We start from the raw sequence: 16039 nt of genomic DNA on the forward strand, positions 1-16039 counted from the left end.
CTGGAAGCAAAAAAGTCCAATGTTTGTTCATATAAAAATACATCCATTCAACACAGATGACATGGTTTCACACCTTTCCATTAGGATAAGTGGGGCTCATTCCCATGTAAGGAGAAATTCTAAATCTGTGCCACACAGTGAGCTTTAAATAGCTTTCCGGTCCCATTTGGGTCTAATACAAAGCCCTGTAGGAGTGCAGAGCTGGATTGAAAGATGTGCAGAATGAACCTGACTAGACATCCACTGCCCTGCTAGTGCAATTCTGAGGAAAAAAAATCTACAGTATATAAAGCAAGCACTGGAGTGCTGGAATTATTGATTGTTATGCTTTCAAAATGACAAAGATCCTTTATTATTATTTTATATACTAAATTTCTTATGAAAGAAAAACCATCAGAACTGAAGGAAGAGAGCATTTAAAATAGTGCCTTCTTGATAATTTATATTTTTACTGACAGGTTAGCCAAAGTTTGTCTATTTCATACATCAGCAAACTCTTTATAAAGTTCTTCTTGTGACCTCCAGTAGCTGAATAGAAAAAAAAGAAAAGAAAATTATATATAGGTTTTTAAAACCTTAAAAACAGACAACATGAAAAGAAGATTTAAAAAACCCAAGATCAATAGAAAACAAAACATTAATAATAAAAATCATAATAAAAGTTATAATAATAAACATTATTACACTTATTTTATTTTATATACTAAATGTCATATGAAAGGAAAAAACATCAGAACAAGAAACATGAAAAGAAAATAAAATAAATTCATCATGACAGGTAGGACAAAGTTTTTCTTCTTCAAACATCAATAAACTCTCTACAAAGTTCTTCTCGTGACCTCCAGTAGTGCAATCAAAAACAAAATAATAAAAAATATATTTTACATGAATAATAATGTGTAATAACAATAATACAATTGTTGTTGTTTTATTTACTCCATTTCACATGCAAGAAAAATTATCAAAACTGCATGCAGAACTCTTCTTTTGACCTCCAATAATGCAAAAAAAAAAGAAAGTACTTTGAAGAATATTTTACATGAACAATAATGTGTAACAATGACAATAATAATAATAACAGTTTTAGAAATGCAGAAAGACAGCAAATAGTGCCCCCTCGATATTCATCACAACAAAGTTAATCTATTTTAAACGTGCACTTATGGTGTGTGCCACTTTTCTACCCATACAGTAACTGATTACTTCTATGTCCCTTTGCCTAAAAAGGCAGCTATAGAGGACGGAACCTCATCTAATCTGACAGTTCTGTGTCCTGCTCTGACAGCACTGCATGCAGCCATCTGGCCCTCCCAGCAGCACCAGCTGTTTGAGGCCAGGAAGACAATACCACCATCACGGCTTTCTCAACTAACCTGCAGAGACACAAAATCTATCTCAGCACTCAATAAGCAGGAAAACTAACCCTCAATGCTCACTCAGCACTGCAGTCATCTCTAAATGACATGTAATAGCCCATTTAGGATGGGCCGCGGGGCATGGAAACATAACAGAAGTAGCCAAAAAGCTCTAAGGGTGACTTGCTAGCATGTATAATCTCCTTGAGCTGTTGCAGCGCATTTGTCGTGCTGAAATCTTAAACTGCGAATGCTGACACACACAAAACTTGGGCCACAATAAAACTGCAACTAGAACTTGAGGGATGTACCATACATTCGGCAGGCTGCTAAATGAATAATTGATCAGATTCGTGTTGGTGCTTCAGGCCTTCGCTCAGATTAGATTGAAGTAGGACATGTTTATGTTCATAAAACTTTGCAAAGGTTATGACAATAAAGTGAAACAAATAAAGCAAAAAGGCCATAAGTGCTGGTAGTAATTGGATTTTTACAGGTTTGGGCAACAGCAGGATGATATGCGTTTGTTTGGTGTGAGAGTGGCATTTTTAGCAGCACATAATTTGTCGTCTGGGTTGGTGCATGTGTGTCTGTGTGAGTGATCCGATTTGTGCGAACGTAAAATGCGATTACCACAGACGCCGAGACGTGCCGTAACGCTACACAAAAGCTGCATGGCATTTCTCCAGACTGATCTTGCCGCACATGAAGGTCTCTGTGATGCAATGCTTATGCTTCTGAAATTTTAAATCAAAAGAAATCTACATTAACATGTTGTTTAGCATATTATTATTTTGTCAGAAGCATTGAAATCTGTTGGGCTGAAATCTGTAATCTCCCAGCAAACAAAGAGCATCCCACTACCGTTACTGTATGGTTCCTGTTTGGGAAAATGTACATGCTGGGCTCCCTAATGGTTATTTTCAGGTTTTTATTTTATACCAAATATTCTCAAAATAAACAGAAAACTTATTAATACAGAAATATTCCCTCCTCATTTCTGAAACTTCTGAAACACACACTCACACACACAAATAGTTTATTTGAAAGGGGAAGGGCGTGGTCTCAAAATTTAAGGTGAATGATGCAACATAATACAAGCAGGGGTCACTCATACTTCATTAAATAAATATCAAACAGTTTTGCTGAAATGCAAAGCCTAATACATGGAACAGTTTTAACGCTAACATTATAGTATTGATTGCGTTGCTGACGGTAACCTTTGGATGAAGAGGTCATATAGCCGTGCTTTATCATGAATAAAACACAGCTGCTGACCAATCAGAATCGAGAACTAGAACTAACCATTTTGTAAATGTTATTTTTAGGTTTTATTTTTAGAAACAAACCTTCTCAGACTTTTGCGGGAAGGTTTGTGTGCTTACATAATAAGAGCACATATACACAACATTCTTTAAATGTTATTTTAGGCTTTATTTTTTAAAAATGGACTTCTCACTGACTTCAATAGTATTTTTTTCCATGATTGATTGGTTACCCATATTCTTTGCTTACGTTCAGCAGAATAAAGAAACTCATGTCGGTTTGGAACATGAACATGAGTAAATGTTGACACATTTTTTTTTTTTAACTATCCCTTTATATTTTAAGGGTGATTATTTTGTTTTCCTTAAGGACCAAAGAGTATGTTTTCACTGAGCCAATGGATGCCTTAAACTGAGACACTGAAGGAAAGCAAGTGAGACAGCCTGTCACAGATCTAGTTATACAGTATATGAATACTACATACTTAATGGTCTCATTTACACTCAAAAGTCACATGAATACTCAAGTGTGCTGAATCCCAGTAAATATAATGATTGCATTTACATGATAAGATGATTAATTAAAACATGAGCTCACACATGGACACACAGGCAGGACAGTTGCCCGTAGCAACGAGTAAATCAAATGCCTAGATTCCAGGAATGATTCTGCACTAGAATTTTATGGATCACGTACATACTGCTGAATATAAAACACCTCAGACTTGAATGGTTCGAGCCATCAGAGAAAAAGAAACTGTTTTACTTTGTGCTGACAGCAGCTGAATAAAAGGCCTCTGATCTCTGCTCTGCCATTTAGTGTCTAAATAATGAGTGTTGGGAAGAATCTAGGACATTACCTTGACAGAATATAGGACATGATACGGCGGAGAGGGAGGGAAGAGGAGTTTGAGAATAGAACTGATTCCATCAGCCCATAAGTGGAATACACACTAAAAACTGAAGCTGCTGCAAAAAATCATTGAAGAAACTTATTTTTTTGCTCTAAGGTACTTGAGTTGGCTATATGAGTGATTACAAATATTCTTAATGTTTCTTTAAGTTATTGGTGGTGTACTCAAAGGTTCTCATCTCGTATCAAGCCATAAAACATTGTTGATTGTATTTAGAACCTTTATTTCTAAGAGCGAAGGAGACTGTTCAGTTCCATGTGCATTGCTCAGGAAGAATAACAGGAAGGTTTCAATATTTAATTTTGTGTTCTCAGAGCCGGATCTGTTTGAGCTGTGTTGATCATGCCATATATTCATCAAATTTCTCTGCTCAGGACAACCACGCTTGTGTCAGACCAAGCTCCGTTGCCTAGCAACAAGTCACTGGGCATAAGACAGTCCTACAGTGGGGGCTGTTATTAAACATCAGCAGTCAGCACACACTAAACTCTGGGAAAGAATTCTAATCAAATTATGTATATAACAATGTTAAAATGAATATTACATAATTTCTGAATGATAATACAGCAGATATAGACAATAAATCTAACATCTTTTATGATTGTGCAGTCCTGTAACCATTATTTACATGCATAATAATGCTGCAGACATGCAAACAATACAAACATGAATTCAGAAAATGTGAAAATAATAAAAACGAAATATAAAAAATATAAAAAACTTGCACTCTAGAAAATAAAATACTTTGTTTTCATGATGCAGAAGTGAATTCAAAAAAGTTATAACTGAAATAGAGTTAAAAAGTTACATAAAATCCGTTTTTTTTTAATTCAGAGCCAGAGTGATTTTTCAATGCAACTGAATCTTATTATTTAAACTGTTGATTGAAACTAAAGAATTATGTGAAAATAACCCTCATTCATCTCTGTTCACTGTTTCCTTTATTTCAAAGCGTTCTCAGTCTCAGAGGCCTGTAGTTACGAGTGTTATCACTCATATTCATGACAGCACGAATGGAATTAATGAACAGAAAGCGAGGTCTGTCTTACAGTATGACTGAAAGACGAAAGACAACATCTCCTGCCTCAAGGCGACAAGGGGGAATTTTCTTCCAAATCTGAATGAATTAATGACTCTCTGCTCGACTTGCCAACTAATGGGAACTAATACACACGGGCTGCCTTATCAACACAGAACATACATTTATTTACAATTACATTTTTAACATTTTTGTAGTAAAATGGCAGACTTTTTTGTTTTCATACAGGTTATTTCATAGCTATTTTACAAATAAATAATTGATATTATACAAAATTACTGCATGATTCTAGTTTTCTTTGCACATCAGACATCAAGTAAACTAACATTCAAAAAAGTGTCCAAGCTTCAGTAATGATCTGCAAGAATTATAATTTACTGCTACAAAATAAGCCTTTCTTCCTTCTCAAGTTTTACAATAAAGCGTAAACATTTATCATACAGACGTTTTCACCTCAAATTCTCATACATAAAAATGTGGATTATTTGCTTTTTTTGATCTCAAAGTAATCCAAATGCAAAATGTTTCTTCACAGAAAAGCGCTAAGTCTTATCAGCAGCACAACAGCAGCTCAGACTTTGTGTTCTCAGGTTCTGTTTATACTGAACAGCATGCACATTAGCATTTGGTTTTAAGAAAACGTAAACATGTTTTGTATGTCACAAAAGGACTTTCTCCTCAGTGTATCTGAAGCCAGACACACACCTTTAACTTGTTTCTGAAATAATCTGAATGCATCAAAACAATTCCTGAGATTTTTAGTGCTTACTGTTTATTGAAAAAATTCAGAGTATTGGAAAAGCACACAGAGTTAAAATACAGGTCCAAGTTCAAAGAATATATAAAATAAATAAAAGTTTGTATGGTTAATTCTAAACTCTATGAGTAATGGGTGCTTCCTCAGCACTTTTTATGGTTTTGTCCTGATAGGAAGCGGGCAACACTATCGGCTGTAGGTCACCTGTATGCAAAGGTCATGTTTAAAACCATTCATCAAGGTCTGCTTTTCAGCGGGATAGGTTGCCAGATAAGATAGGGTAGGCGAAACTCGTCTCTTTTACAAAATACATGAGTTTTTAAGTGGGAGCACAATGTTTCAAGAAAAATTATTTGGGAAATGCATGTAGAAATCCATATATTGACTGAACCATATGAGATGGGTAAATCATAGTTAATAGTTCACTCTCAGATATGAGTTTGTTTTTTCTTCAGAACAGATTTGGAGAAATTTCTCATTACATCACTTGCTCACCAATGGATCCTCTGCAGTGAATGGGTGCTAACACCAATCTAACACCAATAGATGAAGGCATGATTGTAAATACAATATATAGTGACCAGTCAGCAATTTAAAATGTTTAAAGCAATAGTTCACTCAAAAATAAACATTTTCTGAAAATGTACTCACCCTCAGGCCACTCAAGATGTAGATGAGTTCGTATTTTCATCAGAAGAGATTTGGAGAAATTTAGCATTACATCACTTGCTCACCAATGGATCCTCTGCAGTGAATGGGTGCATTCAGAATGAGAGTCCAAACAGCTGATAAAAACATCACAATAATCCACAAGTAACCCATGTGACTCCAGTCCATCAGTTTACATCTTGTGAAGCGAAAAGCTGGGTGTTTAAAATAAACAAATACATTATTAAGATGTTTTTATTATTATTATTATTTTAAAATGTTGCTTCCGACTAAGATATAAGTCTTCTATCCATAATATTGCTTTCTCAAATGAAAAAAAAAAGATTGTGAAATATGCACAGATCATTTACAAATGAAAAAATGACTGTTGTGTGGATTATTGTGATGTTTCTATCAGCTGTTTAGACTCTCATTCTGACGGCACCCATTCACTGCAGAGGATCCATTGGTGAGCAAGTGATGTAATGCTAAATTTCTCCAAATCTCTTCTGAAGAAAAAACAAACTCATCTACATCTTGAGTGGCCTGAGGGTGAGTACATTTTCAGAAAATGTTCATTTTTGAGTGAACTATTGCTTTAAACATTTTAAATTGCTGACTGGTCACTATACAGTATATTGTATTTACAAATCATGCCTTCATCTATTGGTGTTAGATTCATATAACTAATGGATTAGATAACAGTTTAATCTATTTGTCCAGTGAATATTTAGAAACACCATCACCAGAGATTCCTCCTCTAAGAGCCCAGTAACAGAATAAAACTGTATGGGCTTAATATGATGATGTCTAATTATGAGAAACAGGCTCCTGTGTATCACAGGGCCTCAGCTGGTGTGTATGTTGTAAGCGGTGTCTCATGGGGGTTTGGCACTAATGCAGCTCCTCCATGTGCTGCTGGTTGGTGGGTTTCAGTTGGTTCTGAGCAGCCATTCTGAACACCCTGCCTGCACTCAGTAATGGCAGAGGTTAAAGGTCAAAACACTGAAGACACTGCCAAAGGATAGATGCAGTACAGCAGCAAGCTCAGCATGCTGGAATGAACACTACTCCATGCTTTCTGATCAACTGAGGAGGTTCAGTCACATTTAAGCATTACACTGTATTTGTGTTCTGAATTTATGACCTATATGCAGATTTCTTGTCAGATTATTGTCAGATTTGGTTTGGATTCTAAGAGACCCTGTGACTACTGTAATAGCTCAAAATATATGCTTAACATTGAAATTTGATTCTTCATGACTTTTTTAAATTTGTGAGAACTGTTAGAAGTATCCTCCCCAAAAAAGTTACATTATTTGGGGTCTTAGAGACCACAGATAAAAAACATGAATAAATGCAAAAATATTATTATGCTCAGATCCTCTGACAGGTGTTACACTACTGAACATTATTTGTTTTCTTTATTCTGTTTTTTTAATTATTTTTGCTTAATGCTTTATTTTATTACAGTGTTTTAGCCGAGTCGGAATCATTTACACCAAGAAAACAGTAGAATATATATATATATATATATATATATATATATATATATATATATATATATATATATATATATATATATATATATATATATATATATATATATATATATATATATATATATATATATATATATAAAACCAATCAGAATCAAGGACTGGAACTATCTGTTTTATAATAAAAAATACATTCTGTACAAATTTTGTACAGAAAATCTTATCAGTTATTAATAGAATGTTCTCCTTATGTGTATGAAACTTATAATCAAACATAAAAGTTGGTTGAAACTCATGAGACAGCTCATCAATCTGATCAGCTCTAGTTTCAGGTGTTCAGTCTGACTGAGCCGAGCCGTTTGAATCCCACTGAGCCCAACAGCACAGATAAAAGACACCGAGAGCAAGTGGAGCTGAGTGACAGACAGACAAAGAGAGACTATCAGTGACAAGGCTCACTAGGGGTAATGCTGGCAGCAGGGAAGGACCAAAATAGAATAAAAGACTGCTTTTTAACAAGGGAATATTTTACAGGAAATCACAGGCACCTAAAATCAACAGAGGAGAAGAGAGCTGTCAGAAGAGCAGGAAGGACAGAAAGAGAAACAGACGCAGAGAATGAGAAACAGGAAGAGAGACAGAACGAGTGTCAAATTTCTCCCTGATGCATGTCCAGGTTGTCAAACAGGAAGGACGGTTTGGATGTCATGGATCGCTCTGTGGGAGGATGTGATGGCTGATTCTCATGCAGTCAGTGTGCGCATAACTCTTTCTCTACATCTTTCTCTGCATGCTGGGAGAACTATGGGAGAGTTGTTATGCATGTTTCTCTAGAGAGAAACAGAAATTTTTCAAAGAAAACTGTTTGTAAAATATAATTTAGGAATAAGAATATAATGTTTTCAACACATTCCATGACTCAACTAAGCGAAATATTCTTATATAAGAAATCTCAATGCTTGTATATGGCAATGGATCAGTATAATCTAATGCAGGTGTATAATGCTATTTAGTTTTGGTGAACATGAGGAGAACAAAGAAAATCAATATTTGGGAGGACTGTATCATTGACCGCTCGCTCAGTCTATCAGAGATAAAGCAGGTTCAGTTTAATAAAACAATCCTATGCAACTTCAAAGAATGACTAGAAAGAACTACTTTCAATTGCATATATGAATTTAGATGAAAGGTGAGTGTTGTTTAAAGGGAAACTCAGATAAATATATGCAAAATATGCATTTATTAAATATACACTGTAAAATAAGCTCACCCTACATTACCTTAACTTCCCTAATAATGTTTGTTTGTTTTTTACTTGAGAATAAAACACGTTCATGTTACTCACATTACATGTTATTAATTACAATAACATTACATCTAATTGTAAACTGTAACATGAATGCAAAGTTTTAGTGTAAAGTATGGCCCTGATTCCTTGTTTGGTTTTTGCAGAGTGTGTCTTGAGTGTGGCCACGTTGTGCATCTGTTTCTCTCTCCAAAATCCTTTTCTCCTCTTTTATTCATAACCTGCAGGGAACAAACCACAGGGAGTCTCTATGCTCAAAGACACTAAGGAAAAATAATGACAAAGACAGAAGGACCAAGACACAGAGAGAGACCTATTCTGAGGTCTGAAGGGATTTTGCTCTTATTTGTTAGTGATTTGAGAGATAAATAACAAACAAATCAAAAGAAAAGGGCAAAACAGAGAGGCTGGTGCATTTGGTTTAAAAAGAAGGCATGGGAAACTAAATTTTCCTTTGCTGACAGATGTGAGAGCTGGCAGTTCAAACTGAATGCATTTATATTTGATCCAGGGGAAAAAAAAACTTTAGAACATATCAAAACAACAAAAACTCATAGCATTTCAAACTGACATCCAGATTTTCACATCTACAGCATTAAAACAATTGTTTGGCTTTGGAAGAGGTTCGAAATATTGAAAATGGGTTTTCTTAATCTGAAATTAAAGCCAGTTAATTGGCAATTAGCAATAATGCACATTAGAGGTGGGTGCATTCAAAACACTGCTTTGCAAAGCTTCATAATGTTTTGCGAATCTTTTGTTTCCAAACAATGGCATGAAGTGTGTCCATCAACCTACCATGTTATTTCAGTGAACAAAGCTTTATTATGCAATAACTATTTCAAAATTTCAATGGTTTGGAGACATAGTAGGGTAAGTGGTCTCAAGGAAGCTATAAACCACTGTCTATACCATTTTTACCTAATATCAAAAAGTTTTAGAATGTAGACATTCTTTAATTATGCATCTTGCTCAAAAACACATAAGTATCCAACCCAGGGTAGTAAATATCACTTTGATTTACTTAGTATTTCCAGAATGCTTAATACACACATTTTTTGAAACTATGGCTCAATTTCTCCAAACTCTACACATAAAACCACAAAACACACACAACATACAAAACGTCACACACATGTTTCAAAAGCAAACACTTCTTTGAAAACTGTCTAAAATTTAATTTTTGCATAGTAACTCTACACACAATGGCACATACATGCATATGCACATATACACTGTATATACTGTACTGTATGTATGTGCAATTGATGAATTTGACACAGTTATGCAACTGAACTAAATCAATACTCAACTGACTTGAGCTGTAGAATGACAGCTGCTTGACAGCAGAATGTGAATTTGATACTATCGTGAAGCTGCCGTGAAACTGTATAAAGCAAATCTATCTATATTGAACATGCATACAAGTCAGGAAGTTAGCTTTATTTATGAAGCACTTTGTACAATATATATATATATACACGCAATGTAAACAGAAATGCAAGGGGGTAAAAATAATTTCTTTCTAAAAGATAAGTTTTGATTACTAAGTGAACAAATTATGTATAAGTGTTTTCACACATGATCGCTGTGTGTAGGTCATCAGTAAATGAGTGGGGCATTAAAATGGCAGTTTCCCAGCAAAAGAGAGGAAATCTCTAACTGCTCTTGACAAAACCACTTTTGTAACTTTAATAATTTAATAAGAATTCAATAAATTTAGGTTAGTATTAGTTTTTTGTGATACTGACACTGGTGACAAGAATTATGAAATTTATATGGTATAAAAAATGTTGATATCATAAAGACTTTATTTAAAGCAAATATAAATATATTTTGATATATATCATTATCGTGAAATAAAATTACTCATATTGATATATAAATTTAGTCATATCACCCATCTCTACATGTTAGTAACAGAAAATTCCCTGATTTCTAATTTCTATGTGCAATGCTACATCAACAACATGAAACATATTCATACTGTACATACAGTACTCCCAGTGCAAATGCATTAAAGATGCACTAAATAAACTAAAACGCATTAAATAAACTTAATTTAAATAGATTGCACATGATTAAATCAGATTTCATTATTTCATTTTAATTAAGTAAATTGAGCAAGCAGCAAATTTATGTTAATTAAAAAGATGCAGAATGAACATCTGTAAGTTTATTCAGGTCCTGATTCACAGGCTAGGTTGATTTTGTCACCCAGGGCATAAGGGCTAATGTCTTTTTTACGAAATTCCAACCTTTATTGTTGAACCTGAGCGGCCTGTGCTGAGACTCAACTAAAGGCAGACAGGCTGTTGCACACGGCTGTCACAGTGTTTGAGGGTGATCACAATAACAATGTTTGGGAGTCACCGAGGCCAGAAGTAATAAAGGAGTGTGTCTATTTCTCTCTCTCTCTCTTTCCCTACGTGCCTTCCAGGTCAGAATTGAGTCCTAATTAAGGGAGAGGAAAGATAGTCTCAGTCTTCATATAGCTGTCCATTGCTGGATACACTCTGAAATGAACCATTTTAAAACCTAATAGGGTATTTTCACACAGCATTGCACATTCTTGATTTATAAAAATGGTTGTGTGTGTGTGTGTTTCACTCAGTTTGTATGAACGCTAGTGCTTATTGATGACGAAACACTTCTTTATTACAAGAGCTCCCATCTGAAAAATCTAACAACCACCTCAAGTGCAGTCAGAAAGCACACAAAATAGCCTCTTTATAGCACATGAAACAAAGAATTCACAGAGGAAACAACTGTTTATCAGCTAACCTTGAACATAATAGATACTCTTGAACCCCAGCTACCAGAAGAAATGAATGAAACATGAACTTGGTGCAGATTCATACTTATTCCAAGCATTTAGCAAAACAAATTCAATATGGGTGAAATATCAAAATAAATGTCAGCTAAAAATGAATATAAAGAATATGCTATATGACACTAGCTTCTAATTTGTATGATAAATGATTAAACAAGCATAGGCTGAATAATAAAATGTAGGGAATGTTAACGAAACAACCAAGACTTTCTAGCAAAAGAACTTGACACAAGAAACCATAATTCAAAAATAATGAGAATGTTAAATGATAAAGAATACACATTCTGCTTTTTCACAGAAAACATTTTTAAAATCAGCTCACATGCACTTCATTCACTGATTCGATGTTGTACAGAATAATTTTCTTCACTATAAGTTTAGTGAAAGTGACGTGATATAGCCAAGTATGGTGACCCATACTCAGAATTCGTGCTCTGCATTTAACCCATCCAAAGTGCACACACACAGCAGTGAACACACACACACTGTGAACACACTCGGAGCAGTGGGCAGCCATTTATGCTGCGGCGCCCGGGGAGCAGTTGGGGGTTCGATGCCTTGCTCAAGGGAACCTCAGTCGTGGTATTGTAAGCCCAAGATTTGAACCCACAACCTTAGGGTTAGGAGTCAAACGCTCTAACCATTAGGCCACGACTTCCCTCGAGATTTAATGACACTACTTTAAAAAAATGCTCAACAAAATAAATAACTATATAAAAAAAAAACATAAAATAATCAAACTCCACAAAAAAAACAATCATAACACTACAAAACAACATTAATTAAAAAAATATATTTCTCTTGAACTTTCTATTAATCAAGGAACCCGGAAAAAAATACATACATTTTTCCATAAACACATTAAGCAGCACAACTGTTTTCAAATTTGATAAAAATAAGAAATGTTCCTTAAGCAACAAATCAGCATATTAGATTGATTTCTGAAAAATCATGTGACATTGAAGACTGGAGTAATGATGCAGGAAATTCAGCTTTGCAACCACAGGAATGCATAACATTTTTAAATAGAAACAGTTTTATTTGTATTTTATGCATTTTGATCAAATAAAGAGCATAAGTGACTTTTGAACTGTGGTGTACATGAGCAAATGTATGCATATGTGCATCAGTGTGTGTAAGAATGTTCTATCCACGTTGTTCGTGTGTGTCAGTCTGTGTGCAGGGTCACCTTATCCATTTCTTATAATTGAAAATGACACATGGAGACCAGTTCTCTGATGTCAGTGTAACTTCCCTGTCCTTCACACTGCGCCTGGTCACAACGTGATCAATTTGCTGACATCCTTCCTGTTACTGGTTCATCCAAAGCCAGAATGTCTGCTTTACTTAAGCATGCATTGACACAACTGTACCAGCTCAGAGGGTCTGATATACTGATTTATGATCGAACAGTAAAGTATTAACAGCAGTTTTGTTTATTCCTTTATGTCTACTTTAGACAAGAAGAGAAGTTACTGCTCAAACCTGTTATTTCCCACCCAGGGGTTATTACACTGGAGATTGCAAATGCTTGCAGTGTAAAAACCGGGAAGGGCATCAAACACTTGCAGCAACTAATGTGACCTTTGGAACTGTCAGTGTTATTTTAATGACACAACGAGAATTGATAGTGACTTCTCCTTGTGTGCATGACATTACACACACCAACTCTCTGAATAAAAAAAGACATCCATAGGAGCCCAAACGTGATATTTTAGCTTGAACTTTCTCTTTTGGCAACATAAAACATGAAATTTCACTTTTAATGAGTGCCAGTGAAAACTCTGACCTTCATCAAGTCAAATGCACACTTGAGAGACAACACCAGCCTCCCATGAATATTCATCAGACCAGCACAAAAACAGTTCATTATTCACTTGTTTGTATGCTGTACTAGAATCTGCTCCCCTATGAGTTAAAAATATTTAATTAATTTCACTGTTGTTTTGTATGGAAGCACAAAAGTTTAATCACTTCATGATAGTTTGAAAAATGTGAATTTCTAAATGTGAATTCTATTTTAATATATTTTAAAAAGTTAATTTATTCCTGATGGCAAAGCTGAATTTTTTCAGTTACTCCAGGCTTCAGTGTCGCATGATCCTTCAGAAATCATTCTAATATGCTGATTTGCTGCTCAAGATACATTTCTTATTATTATCAGTGTTGAAAGAGTTGAGCTGCTGAAGACAGTTTTGTGGAAACCATGATACATATTTTTTTAGGAATGTTTGATGAATTCAAAAGAACAGCATTTATTTGAAATGAAAATCTATCTATCTATCATCACTTTTGATCAATTTAATGTGTCCTTGCAAAATAAATGCATTAATTTCTTTGTTTTGAACCCCAGTGACTTTTATTCATATACAAAAACAGACATTTTTCAAAATGATGAAAACAAATGCATACAGGGTGCGTAAATGTCAATCAAATTTTTACTCTTTACTCTTCCTTTAAAAAAGTGTAACTGACATTTTGAATCATCTTCAAGATAGTTTTCTATATAATATTCCTTTTGTGAGAAATCTTGCCAGTAGACCAAAAAACTTTTTTGTTTTTTGTTTTCAACTATTAACGCTTGTGCACTTGATCCTACTCACTCTGTCTCTGAAATACAAGGCATTGCTAGAAAGACAGACAGCCATTACAGATCAAATGATTAAAATTTAATCTGGAAGCACATCTAAATTCCCAAGACACAACTGTTGATTTGAATAATTCATTATGCTAATTGTCTTGGTTTTTAGTAAATATACATACTCTCAGCAACAAGAGACAGTCAGATTTGCTCGAGCTGTATGTCTGGCACACAGTTTAAGTGGAAATAGGGATGTTTTGTCCCCAGAGTGCCTCCTGAACTTCACATCTCACATGTCAGAATCACAGCACGTCGAGCCTCAGGCTCCTGTCTGTCACCGCTGATGTGACACGGGCTGTCTCATAAAACCACTGCCCTCTTTTCCATACAAGAGCCCTTGATTCTTCCTCCTGACAGAACAAAAGCTGACAGGACCGGCCAACTGATTCAATCATTACAACATAAATGGATGAAGTGTGATTTGGAGTCAGTGAAAGTGTGAAAGTTGGAACTGTGATTTTATTTGCACAGCGTGGCCAGCTGTCTCTCCAAGCCTGACCAAGTTTCAACACATTTCATAAAGCCAGTCAACCCTGAACTGTTCAGTGGTAACATCTATGACATCTAATTGGATTTTCTTACACACATGGGGAAAAAGTGAGAAAAAGATCTTTCTATAGGGTCAATATTAGGCAAGGAACCTATATAATACACACTCCAGGAAATTCCTAATTGGAATTAAATGTAATTAAATATACAGATGAATATCTCAAAGAGTGCAGAGACAATAAAAAGCTAACTATATTAACATTAAAGCAAATAGAATTGCATTATCTATCTATCTATCTATCTATCTATCTATCTATCTATCTATCTATCTATCTTAACAGTAAAACGACAAATAAAAGGTGAGGTGGTTTCAGGACGGCAGTGTTATCACAGCATCGCATGAACAGCAGCACTGATGCAGTTGTATTCAGTAAATGTAAACAGAGAAAAACGAAGGTACTCACTTTCATGCTTGGACGTTCCCCATGTGTGCCGCGGAACTCCAGGACTTTTGATTATTGCTCTCCCGGCGGATTTTAACGCATCCATGCTGGAAGGTGTTTGCAGAGCAGGTGCAGAGCTCTTCTTTGGTGCTCACTGTGGGAATGGGGAAAGTAGAGTAGCATGCATCGGGTAATGGAGCGAGTGGATACGAGCAGCCTATAGACACCGGCTCACAGTCCTGTATCTGTACAGTAACATTAACCCTTCACTGCCCGACTGACGGAGATCCACGAGCTGCTCCCTTCACAAACAACCGCTGACGTTTCATGACTTGGAGCTTGAAACTTGGAGCGAACATATGGTCATTTTGTGACCAACGAAAACAAAGACTGTTACAATGTAATTTAGGCTATATGTTATCGGTTTACGCATTAAGTAGTTATGTTATCTATTCATTTGAATGAAAAACATATTTGAACTGGTGTCCCCATGTTGTGTGTCAACCCTGTTACCAATTTCCTCTTATTACATTTTCCATAAACCCTAATAAAAACACCTCAACATGAACAGCATCATACTTTTAAGATGTGAACTTTCTTTTAGAAAGTAATTGTTTTTCTCTCTTTTTTTTTTTATAAGACTACTTTATGTATTGTACTGGATGATCTGAAATAGTCAGCCCTGTTACAATGATTATGTGCAGTAAACAACTTTTCACAACTGGATATATACTGTACCTGAAGTTGTGCCCCCATGTTATGCATATAACAACCATCATAATTCCCATTCCCATCCATTCCATGAAAAAAAAAAAAAAAAAAAATTCATAATAACATTACCATAGTTTCA

General features: G+C 35.1%; 1 protein-coding gene across 5 annotated transcripts in view; it reads right to left on the bottom strand.

The window, feature by feature from the left end:
* Positions 1-15477, bottom strand: part of LOC109087727 (low density lipoprotein receptor adapter protein 1-B-like) — a 30645-nt gene extending 15168 nt beyond the window's left edge. For 2 of the 5 annotated variants that reach the window (XM_042746903.1, XM_042746902.1), the window contains exon 1: positions 15211-15475. In XM_042746903.1, coding sequence (XP_042602837.1) covers positions 15211-15295 — 85 coding nt within the window. In that variant the 5' untranslated portion in view covers positions 15296-15475. Of the gene's footprint in view, positions 1-15210 lie in introns of all 5 variants that reach the window. The other 3 variants (XM_042746900.1, XM_042746899.1, XM_042746901.1) reach the window with 3 other exon arrangements.
* Positions 15478-16039: the final 562 nt, after the last annotated feature.

This window comes from Cyprinus carpio, chromosome B20, assembly GCF_018340385.1.
Source record: "Cyprinus carpio isolate SPL01 chromosome B20, ASM1834038v1, whole genome shotgun sequence".
NCBI lineage: Eukaryota > Metazoa > Chordata > Actinopteri > Cypriniformes > Cyprinidae > Cyprinus > Cyprinus carpio.